The following is a 12,244-nucleotide window of genomic DNA, read 5'->3' as shown; positions in this document are numbered from 1 at the left end:
ACCAAATTATGTATCAAAAAAATACGTGTCTAAGGACATAGATATGGATATTTACAATATTATTGGGTTCTTATTACTAGAGTTTCTGTTTTAGATGCTTTACTTTCTTTTCCTTCATATCAACTCCATTCACATTGGACCTTTATCATCATGTTGCTAAACCATACGATTACATTAATAAATTATTCTGTTTGAATCAGTTTAAGTCTAATTTTGGTGATATTCTTTGATTATCTTTTTTTCTGTCTGTTGCATTAATTATTAAATTTTTCTGCTCTATTCTGATATTTCACTTATCACTACAAATTTACTTTTTATTTTCTGGCTTTTAATATTCTTCATATAAAGATCTTAGTTTCATTTCTATGTTTAGTATTGTATAGTCTCTGAAAATAATGTTCAGGTTACTTTAAAGTAAGAAAAATCAGTTTTTTGTTTTTAAGAACCGAGTGGGACTATACACATGCTAACCTTTGTTTCCTTATCCAAGAACAGCTAAAAATGTAAAAGTTAATTAGTTCCTTTTTAAGTCATTGTAGTAAATTTGGCTGTATGCATCTTCAATTTTGAAAGGGATGGGATTAACTCTAGTCTGTAGAGCACTGGCTTCTTACCTGTCCCCTGCTTTCTGTGATTCTTTGATGATAGTTGATCTATTGGTATGGTCAGAACAGTAAAATAAGGTAGGGAAAGAAATGTAAAATTAAGCCTGAAAAAATACATCTAAGAGCTTGGGAAAGATAATTTTTTCATCCATAACTGTGTACATTTGTGATGTGTCTATTACATGTCCGTGGTTTTTTGTTTATTTTAAACAAATTTTTGTTGATTTTTGTGAATGAGCATTGACAAGTATGAAATTACTGTTTTGTTATGATATGTTTAGAAATGGGAAGTTACAAGAAAATATGTTTGACTATTTCAAAGTCACCTAAATTTTATGCTCTTTAAAGAATTTTGGAATATTTTAAGTGAGCACAAGTAGTGCTTTTGTCTCGATATTTACATTTAATCAGACATTTAATATTTCTCATTTTTTAGTATTCTTAAATTGTTAGCTTAGTAATGTTGTTATCTTGATTTTTTAAATTATGAGTCAGCTTTTAAATGGAATATTTTGCAAAGATTCATCACCTTAACATAATTTTTAAAATAATTTTCAGAAAAAAATTAAGTCCCAAACTAGCTTTGGTTAGTAGGACTCTGACATCTTGCATCTGTAGAAAACTTTGTGAATAAAAATAGAGTAAAATATGTGCTTTAGTTGTCATCTCCAATGCTTTAAATGTTTTGATCATTTTATCATATTTCTACTCATGATGTTTATGAAGATGAATGCAATTAAACTTTGTTTCTATAGTTGTTTTTTTTTTTTTGGTTGTTATTTATGTACTGATGTTCTGTAGGAATGGGAAGTGGTAGTGCTGGAAAAGAAGGGGGGCCATTTAAAGCTCTTTTAAGACAACAGACTCAGTCAGCGTTGGAACAGAGGGTAAGATTCACTATATTCTTACACTGTGAATATGACTTTGTTATCTTATGCTTCCATGTACTTACATGCTTTCATGAACTGTTTTGATTACATATCTATAATATTGCTGTTTTGAAGTCCAAAATGTAGTTAAGGTATCAAAGTAATTTGTTTATGCGTAACTACTTTTGATTTGGAATAATTATATAAAAATTTTTGTTTTGTCCTCCAATCTTTTATCAGAAATACTATTTTTGAGAATACCTATTGAATGCTGAAGTCATTTTCCATTACATTTATTATTGGAAAGGAGATCGTAAACATTTTTGCAGAAAAAAAAATTCCAGTAGCATTTTATTATATTAAAAATAATTCCTTAGTATATTAATATATTTATTCACTGAGATTACTTTTATCATTGGCCAATCTCTTAGGAATAAAAAATGTCCAGATTCTGTATTTCTAAAGATTTATATAAATAATATGGTTGCATTCACTGCAGTATCTAAAAAAAATAATGTGGTTATTCAGTATAATGCATCTATTTTAGTTATTGTAAGTTTAACATTTATATTTGTTGATTAGGAAAAGAAGTAGTTACAGTTTTTGGATGATTTCTCTCTCTCTTTTCTTTTAAATAAACTTCATTGCTAAGGGAGGATCGCCTCATAGGTTCTGTAGAAGGCGGGTATGTTTCTGAAAAATGTGTGAGAGCCTATTTCTTGTACTGAAAGCTTTTCTAGTTTTAATCTTGGTTATTTAAGTTTTATTTAAGCTTTTAGCAAATATTGACAGCTTTTTTCTTTTCATAATGCAAAGTTTATTTGTTTTTTAAATTTAATAGCACTGTGAGGCTCATGTTCTTTTTTCTACTAACTAATATGGTGCATGGTTATATATGTTATGTCAATAATTTTAAGAGAGTTCTATAGCTTTCATTATGTCTGATTTGGAAGCTATAAGCATTTACAGAGTTTTCTTTTACATGTTCTGTATTACACTAGCATTTGGGGGAAAAAAGGTGAAAGAGTAAATACCTGTAAAAGGATACGTTTCGTAAAATAAAGGTATTTCTCCTCTAGAGGTTGGTACAATTTATTTTTCTAGACTTTTCCCTCCTTATGCTGACAGTATCTGTGTATGCACTGTTTACCTAGACAAGGCTGGAGAGAGCAGAGCTGAACTAAACAATGATGAGACTTTGGCTCATTTTTTGCTTCATGCCCTATATCAGCAGCAGTTACCTTTCAGCTACTCTCGCACCTTGCAGGCAAACCTACAACTGCCACCAAAAGGCCCACCTACACATTCAAATCAACTATTAAAACCAAATGTAACAAAAGACTGAAAATGTTGAAGAGTGTCAGAGTGAAGTTGTGTGTGTCTGCTTACCATTTTTTTTTAGGCCAGAATGCTCTCACCTCTTTCCCTGTCCCATTTTTATGTTCTCTACAGAGTTTTTCACAGTAGGAATATGATTTTTTGTAATCAAATTACCATTCTGGAATTTACATCAACAGAAAAATGTGGGTTCCCTTCAAATTCGATATAATAAGATTTTACTTGGATATGTACCCGTGACTTTACTACCTGTACCAAGAATCTTTAAAAACCATCTCACTTTAAGGGAAAAAAATATTAATCAGTGAAAAGCATTTTGAATTTAGTTTGGATAAAATTTGTGTTTTCAAATATGCATTTAAACATTCTTAAAATTTTGGACGCATTTACACATTGGACATAGATTACTAAATAATCTTCATGGAATTAACAGCAAAGGTGTAGAGAACTATAGTTTTCATTTGCGACTGTCAGTCCTGAGTTGGCAGTACGTCTACATCGTCTAACTTACTTAAGTAACTGTTCTTAAGGAAGCGGCAAAAGCATTATCATCTTTGGCTTTCCTATTCACTCGTGACTGCTGTTAGTATGGCTTTTGTTTTGGGAAAAACAAGGAGTATGAAGAATTCTCCCCTTATGTGTTCAGATATGATTTAATTCTGCCAGCCTGAACACTAGATTATGTCATTGACATGATCTACTTATGTGATGTTTTATATTTATTTCTTTAATTTTCATTTTTATCCCTTGGTAAACCACCCTTAATCAATTGTATGGCTTTTTTTTTTTTCTTGAGGAAAGATAAACTTTATTTGTCCAATCTCTTTTACAGATTATTCCAAGTAGTAGTTCTCAAAATTAAACAGAAACATTAAAAAAAGGTTGACAAGATCTTGGCAATAGTTGCCAGGTTTTTGGGAGATGAGAAATAGAGATAAAAGTTTTATTTAGATTTGAGTTCCACCTTTGAATTTTTTGATGTAAAGTAAACAGATATTTAATTAATTAATTAGAAGAGAGGCTCTCACTATAATGCCCAGGCTGGTTTCAAACTCCTGTTCTCAAGTGATCCTCCTATCTCAGCTTCTCAAGAGTGTGGGGATTACAGACGTGAGCCACCATGCTCAACCAGATTTGTTTTTCAATAAGACTTTTATTTTACCTGTGAGAAAACGTGGAAGTACTTTTTTAGCTCCTTTAGCAAAGAAACCTAGTTAACTTAGTTTAACTTAGCATTTCCTAAATATATTCTACCATAGAACTTTTCTTTTAAAATACCTGTTAGTGAGGAACATACTTTGGAAAACATTTATATAAGGTAAACTCTTGGAGAATTTTGATCTTTTCAGAAGTGGGAGTAAAATTGCACAATAAATCACGTTAGAAATCTCTTAGGGATTTTATACCTAGAAAGTTTGGTCTTTCACAATAATAAAAAGAATATTTGATTTGAAGAATAAACTATCTCCTAAGAAAAATCCTATTTAAATCTTTTTTTAAAAGAATACTCCCATTTTTCTCTGATGATTTTGCAATGGCCGTGTCTTTGAGCACACGTTATTAAATATTTTTATGCTGCTTGCCCTTGGCTTATGACAAAGCATCAGCATGTCAAGTTTATGTAGGTACCACAGGGAAAGCTGCTTTAAATATGAAGACTTTCTGGAGAAAATTTCTTCTGCAGTTCCTGAAATTCACATCTAGGAGTTGAAAGCAGGGTGTGCCTGGGCTGATCTTAAGGAAGCTTTTCTTTTTTTCCTTTTTGAAATGAAGTTTTGCTTTTGTTGTCCAGGCTAGAGCGCAGTAGCACAGTCTCGGCTAACTGCAGCCTCCACCTCCCGGATTCAAGCGATTCTCCTGCCTCAGCCTCCTGAGTAGCTGGCATTACAGGCTCCCACCATCATACCTGGCTAATTTTGTATTTTTAGTAGAGACAGGGTTTCACCATGTTGACCAGGCTGATCTTGATCTCCTGACCTCAGGTGATCCACTTGCCTCGGCCTCCTAAAGTTCAGAGATTACAGGCGTGAGCCACTGCACCCAGCAGAAGCTATTCTTTTACACAGAAGGAAAGTCTATAAATTCATCAGGTGTAATAAAATCAAGTCCTTAACTCTAAATTTAGACAGTGAAACCAGATGATAAAGTTTGTTGCTTAGGAAGAGTCTAGGAATAAAAGACCCTCTTGACTTCAGTTTTTCATATAAAAAAATGAAGATAATAGTACTTCCCTCATGGGAAAGGTTGTAAAACATAGGCCACAGAGCCTGGCACATAAAAGCACTCGACAGTATTGCCGTTATGGTGATGATGATAGGTACTTAACAATCTGCTATAGATTTCAGCAGTAGCCCTTTTAATGAGAGAATTGTATGAAGATGGAATTTTGGCTAAATAAAATGACATTTTAATTCATTATAGGTTAAATTTTGTGTTTTAAAGTGAAGTGGTGTGCTGATTAGGTGAATTGGTGACCTGTAAGGTAGAGTTTAAGTCGGCAGAGTGGGTTGTGGCACCTTTGGGCAGCCATTGCCCTGTGTGCTTCTTTCTGACCAACTCCGATATGATGCTTTCCCTCCTTTCTTTATCTCAAACAAAGAAACCTTGGGGAGAAGGGTAAAGAACCCTGAAGTGAGAAGTCATTTAGCTTCATTTTTTCATACTTACATAAAATCTTATATGAAAATGTTTTCTAATATATAATTTACCTATTTTATTTCTTTTAGAATGAAGAAGGAAGTACTGTCTTCCATTTAGCTTACAAAAATGTTATTTTCAGTGTCTCTTGCCTAGATATTTAAAAGATTTAAGTATAAAGATTACATATAAAGTGATTTTTTTATTCTTTGAGACCACCACATGCCTCAAATAGTTTGAGGAAATATTAAAATTTAAGTGATCCGAACACTGAAAAAAAAACTGAAAGATCTAGTACATTACTAATAATATAAGCTCACCTATACGTTTCTCATTTAAAACTCACATTTACAGAGTTCAAATGGACTTGCTCTGTGATTACCAAACTGTTTTCCCAAATTTTTTGACACTTAATATTTGTTGTATAATTACCCCATATGTGCTGTACCTAACAATAAATCCATTCACATATTTTTATGGCTCAAAACTTCATTTACATTAAAATTTCCTGACAATAAATATGAATTTATTATAAGGTAATCTTCTAGTCTGTACAGTTTTCATTAGATTTCCAGAAATAAAACTTTGAGGGCAGAAAAAAAAGTTTAAATGGAAATAAGGGTGCATTTGACTAAACATATTGTAATACATTTATTATAAGTGACATATTCTCCTTCCATCCTCTTCCTTATTTTCCCTCTACCTGTAGTCTCCTGAGCCAAACCTAACCACTTTCATAGACTAATTTTTTACCCTTTTTTCCTATATAGCCTAGATTTTTCTTTCTCTTGTTTAAAGATTACTTCTAAATTTGAACTGAATTTATTTCTAAATATGTGTGTGTGTAGACACACACACACACACACACACACACATACACACACACACATTTGTTTATACTCAACCTTCATGGGTTACTGAGGTGTGCAGGACTGATTGCTTTTGTGCTAAATGATTCCAAGTTGCTGTGCTTTGTGATTATGCTTTTGTGAGTTTGTATTCTCCATGTTTGAAGCAGCCAGTGAATAATTCTTGCTGCTTTTAATGTGCCTGCTTCTGGTAGTATTCTGTATGTAGCTCTTTACCAGCTTTTTTTGGTTGCATTTAATCTGTGGTGGTCTTGAAAATAAGATCATGATAAATTTTAGAATTTATGTTCTTAAGATACATATTTGTAACTACTATAATATTATAGTATGAATATGATCTGTGGGAGTCTGCTATGAATAAAGTATGTGAGCTTTAGTGCTTGAGACTGTAACAGTTCTTTTGACTGTTGAGAGCCCTGTTTTGCTTATTTTTCTCAATTATGTTCAAAATAGCTGAGGCTACTGTTAAGTGATTCAGTTAAGTGAGGTACATTAATCTTGGAGCCAGACAGGTCAAACATCAAGTTTTCCTTAATTGCATCCAGTATGTAAATGTGAGGGGCCTCCACGTTTTCACAGGAGCTCCCTTTCCTTATTGGGTGCTATTTCAATGAATTTCCTTTCTTGGCTTTTCCATTTCTCTTTGTTGTGTTTCTCTTTATCTCTAAGTTGATGAATTTCATGTCTTTGACAGAGAAGGAGAGAATAAAGCATTCAAGAACTTGTGGAATTTTATTCCCTCCCTATCTGTTATCTATATACCTTTCACCTTTCCTTAATATATCTTTATGCACTTGGATTTGTTCCTGCCACCATGGTGTTGATAGAGTAAGGAGAGTAAATAACTTCACACAATGATTCTCTACCCACTTCAACTTGATACTTGCCCCTATCCTCTTTCTCTTAACCCACACTACTTATCCTCTTACTTACCCTCCCTTAGTTCCCCTTTCATTTAGGTCTCTTGGCCCCAGGTTTTTAGCATCTTTACCCGTGTCTTAGATTGGGTTTTCATGTGAAGGCGATGTCTATACCACTGAGAAATAGAAAATGGGGTATAGGGATAGGGTAGTTTTCTCATCTCATTGAGAAGTTGAATCAGAGTTGGATTGAGAGGAAGGAGGAATGTGTTTCAAATAAATTGAAAGAACACTTTTTTTTCCCCTCATTGAGAAGTGATGAAATGGGTCTTTGGATTCTGTATAACATTTTATATATGGGAAAATGGATTTAGAACTCTAAACATTTAATAAAACTTTTAATTACAAAGCATGTATAATATATAATGGGTGGCCTTTTATTTCAAGAGATGTAATACATTTGCTTATGACAAGCTTTTTAATAAGCAATTTTTTTACACTTTACACATGGTGAGTTGTATTTTTCCCGTATTCTTTCCACCAGGAATTTCCATTTTTTACCTTGACGGCGTTTCCTCCTGGATTCCTTGTACACGTTGGGGGTGTAGTTAGTGCACGTTCTGTGAAGCTTTTGGATCGTATCCACAATCCTGGTATGTTCTTAAAAAGTTTCAGTGTTTCCTTTAAACTGTGATTATTAAAATTGATGTTTATGATTTTTTTTTTAGGCCAAATGTATCTGAAAAGAGACAGGAAAGTGTAAACTAGCATGTTACTTAAATGTATTTGGAGTAATCTTAATTATAAATAATCAAACTAAAGGATATTTTAGTTACTTTTCTGTAAAAAACAATCTTTGTTTATTTTTGTTCACAGAATCACTTTAAGGAAATCCTTAAATAACTTTTGTCAGCTATTTTCTTTGACCCAGGGGAGATAAAAAATTTTATAAATTGACTATTATGGCCATTAGTTTAAGATGTTAATTCTTTTCATTAGCAGTAGCTCTTTGTAGATAACTTAATTTCCTTGTTCTTAAAACAGGTATTGAAAAAAATATAACTGTAAATCTGGGCACAGTAGCATGTGCCTGTAGTCCCAGCTACTCATGAGGCTGGAGCAAGAGGACTGCTTGAGCCCAGGGCAACACACTTGGGCAACAGCCTGGGCAACACAATGAGACCTATGTGAACACTGTGGGTGTCATAACAGATTGGTAGCAGAGGGAACCAGATGAGTCTATGGGTCAAAGACCCTCTTTCTGAGCAGGCAACTGGAGCTGTTATTTCTTAGAGCTCATTGTGTAACTTGAACACACTGGGACTGTCCCCTCCAGCCTGCCCAGGCAGCCCCTCAGGAGACATAGAACCCAGATCCCAGCACTGTGCTGGGATTCTGCTCTGTCGTGGGTGGAATACAGCCTGGGCAACAAAGTAACTGTAAACATTGTGTAGAGTATCTAAGAATTGAAAAACAGACAAAGCAACCAACATCTGGTCCCACAGTTTCTTTTATGTAGCTATTTTTTTCTGTTTAAGCAAACCAGTAAGCATACTAGCTCACTTCTTTAAAATATGGGAGCATAATTATAACAGCAAGTAGGAATGAAAGTCCCAGTGGATTCAGGTTCTTGGATCAGAAATACTCTGGTGATTTTTCTACGTGTAAAACAAGCATGATAAGTGGAAACTTTCCATATGGAATGTGTTCTTGCATTTCTAATTGACTAGATGCTCAATGAACACACGTTAAACCTGAAGTTATGTTAGTATTCTTATTTGGCATATATACATATGTATTTTTTGAAAATTTTAAATTGTGACATCAAGTAACCTCTTAGTGAGACTTATATTGACAGCTATAAAAAGAAGAGTAAAATGCTTTGAAGTTACTGGACCAAAACATTGTAGATAATGACTATTTTTGAGGATACAGAGTGTTATTATTATTAAACATTTTTTTTAAGTTTAATTTATGCCTTGTAGTTTTATGTCATTTGAGTTTATTACAGAGAAGACTAGAATTCTCTGGACCCTGAATGAGATTTCAGAAAAAGAGTGCAAGTCAGGATTATTTAACTCTAAAGCTGGGCAAATACATCTTTTAAGCACTGGTTTTCTCTTTTTTTTTTTTTTTCCTTCTTTAGTTTTTTTTCTCCTGTTTCTTATTTTTGTGGACAATATAAGATGTTTATTGTAGTATTTGTGTATAGTACTTAAAGAAAAATTCAGACTGATGCCAGTTTAACATATTGGGATCTTGAAGACTATGCCAAATTCTACATCTTTGTGTTAAGGAACTTGAATTATTTGGAAAATGCAAGGAAGTACTCAGTTAAGATACCTGACATCAACCTTGTGACCCAAGACTAGTTACCTGTGTTTCTATGGACCATTGTCTTAAATATTCTAATATATGACACCCACTGATCTGATAGTTAAAAACATGGTTTCAGGAATGTATTTAATTACTGGTGATATCTTCTGCTTACTGAAAAACATTTTGGGCCGGATATGGTGGCTCACGCCTGTAATCCCAGCACTTTGGCCGAGGTGGGTGGATCTCCTGAGGTCAGGAAATTGAGACCAGCCTGACCAACAAGGTGAAACCCTGTCTCTACTAAAAAATATAAAAATTAGCCAGGCGTGGTAGCAGGCGCCTGTAGTCCCAGCTACTTAGGAGGCTGAGACAAGAAAATTTCTTGAACCCAGGAGCAGAGGTTGCAGTGAGCTGAGATTGCGCCACTATATTCCAGCCTGGGCGATGGAGTGAGACTCTTGTCTCTAAAAAAAAAAAAAAAAAAATTAAATTTTATTTTGTTGCTTCCATGTACTCTGAGTAAGCTATAGAGTCTGGGAGAACAAATGAAGTTTACTTAAATATAAAGTTGTATTTAAAATGTTACTACTTAAAAAAAAAAAAACTAATTGCATTTTGGGGTTTATTTTACCTGCCAGTTCATGCTAACTTTGCAAGAAATCTAAGAATCTAATCCCAAGGAAGAAAAGAATAATTTTTATTATGGAATGTATTTTGTGTATTATAATTACCAGCTCACCCATTCTCTTCTTTTCCTCCCAGTTTAGAGCATTTTTTTCAGTTTACATGTAGAAATTCTCAGTTATTAATGGATTATTTCCCAAAAAATCATGGACATACATATAAGTTCTTTCAGTGGTGTATGAGTTACATTTTCATTTTGTTTTATTTTTAGTTAAATACATATAGTTATTCTAATGGTTCCAATATTACATTATTTTGATTTAAAGTATTACATTCTGACTGGGCACAGTGGCTTACATCTGTAATCCCAGCATTTTGGAGGCCAAGGTGGGCAGATCACTTGAGCTCAGGAGTTCAGGACCAGCCTGGGTAGCATGGCGAATCCTTCTCTTTACCAAAAATACAAAAATTAGCTGGGCATGGTGGCACATGTCTGTGGTCCTATCTACTTGGGAGGCTGAGGCAGGAGGATCACTTGAGCCCTAGAGATGGAGGTTGCAGTGAGCTGAGATTGTGCCACTGCACTCTAGCCTGTGTGACAGAGAAAGACTCCATTTCAAAAAATAAAATAAAATGTCACATTCTTCAGATTCTTTTATGTATTATGCACTAAAAAGGAACATTTTCTTAAGAACATTTACTAATCTCCAGGCCTCTTAAGTAATTATTTATGAAGAAATTTTAATATATTGAAGAAAAGGTGAATCTTAAAACTCTAGATTAACATCTACTCTAATGATGTTTTAATTTTGTGACACTGAGGTACTCTGCTGAGAGAAACTTAACAGCAGATTGAGATGCATGTGCTAATGTTGAAAATGCCGTGTTTGCATTCTCAAATGAATTTTGCAGCTATTTTTTGACGAGTGAATATGGGAAATTTTTGTTTCATGCTCAGTATAGAAGGGAAAAAAATCTTATTTTAAAACCACTACCACCTGCCAACTATGGATTATTGGTTGGAAGCTTTTTTAAAGAACACCCTCCTTTGGTAAATATTGAGCAAACAGGTGACTACGACAAGGGAAAGAATGGGGTGGTTTTAAAAATGAAGGTAATTAAATAATTAATGTTAGATTACTATAGCATGCTTCTTCTCCCCTTTCTATTTCTACTTCTTATTAACTCTGCTGTCTGTGTCTTTCCAGTTCCTGTCGAGTGGTGTTTGTCAATTGCGTTCTTGTTTGTAGTGTTTTTTGTTTTATTCCTACTATTCTGCACCTAAAACTGATCTACTAATTTGCTGTTTTGAACTCAGCCTTTGTCGGAATTATGGGTAACACAAGATCTTACAAACTGCTAGACTGGAATAGTTTCAATTCAGGTATTTTAATGGTCATTCAGTACTACATATGCTGACAAAAATTATGGCAGCTCAGTGAAGTTTTTAGAAATGTTCTAGATGAAGTAGGTTTAAGGTCAATTCAGTTATACAGATATATTCTGTGCTGTGTATGTAATAACTCTTGTAATTTCAGTGGAAATACAAATAAAAAATGTGTTAACGAAAATGAATTAATGAAAGCCATAGCAATATCATAAATTATCAATAACTTTTCTTAGGTGATTAACTTCAGAATGATCATTTAAATTTATATTTATTACATTTTTGATGGTTTTTTATATCAGGTAAATGATGTAGGCGTTAACTTTATAATTAAGCAAATATTTGTTAAATATTTATAAGTAATTTTTCTTAAATCTAAAGTATATTTAGATTTGAATAGAATATGTTTAGTGTTCTATAGAATATTGTAAAAGTATAACTGTTAGAATTTTTATTTATAATTCTAGAAGTGTTCCAAGGTTTGATAACTGAGAACAGACTTTTTGGGGATTAACAGTTTTCTTAAACTTTCCTCCTTCCCTTTCCACTTGTGAATATAATTTTTAAAAAGTAACTTTACATATGAATATAGTTTGTAGCTTTTAAATAAACAGACAAAGAGAGCTTTACAGCTGATGATGTGCTTTAGAGTCAAAGCAATTAATTTTTCTTTTTGATAAAAACAATAATGTATATTTCTAATCGTTTATATTATATTTTTTAGATTCATATAATA

The 12,244-nt window shown here is 33.1% G+C and overlaps 1 protein-coding gene across 23 annotated transcripts in view; it reads left to right on the top strand.

Moving 5' to 3' along the window:
* Positions 1-12,244, top strand: part of C2CD5 (C2 calcium dependent domain containing 5) — a 93,392-nt gene that overhangs the window by 32,600 nt on the left and 48,548 nt on the right. For 13 of the 23 annotated variants that reach the window (XM_074402902.1, XM_074402898.1, XM_074402893.1 and 10 more), the window contains 2 exons: positions 1,407-1,492; positions 7,723-7,831. In XM_074402902.1, the coding sequence (XP_074259003.1) occupies positions 1,407-1,492; positions 7,723-7,831 (195 nt within the window). Of the gene's footprint in view, positions 1-1,406; positions 1,493-2,126; positions 2,160-7,722; positions 7,832-11,439; positions 11,506-12,244 lie in introns of all 23 variants that reach the window. The other 10 variants (XM_074402900.1, XM_074402889.1, XM_074402899.1 and 7 more) reach the window with 3 other exon arrangements.

This window comes from Saimiri boliviensis, chromosome 7 (assembly GCF_048565385.1).
Source record: "Saimiri boliviensis isolate mSaiBol1 chromosome 7, mSaiBol1.pri, whole genome shotgun sequence".
In the NCBI taxonomy this organism is placed as follows: Eukaryota; Metazoa; Chordata; class Mammalia; order Primates; family Cebidae; genus Saimiri; species Saimiri boliviensis.
The sequence above is the reverse complement of the archived record's forward strand: the minus strand, read 5'-3'. Positions and strand labels throughout refer to the sequence as shown.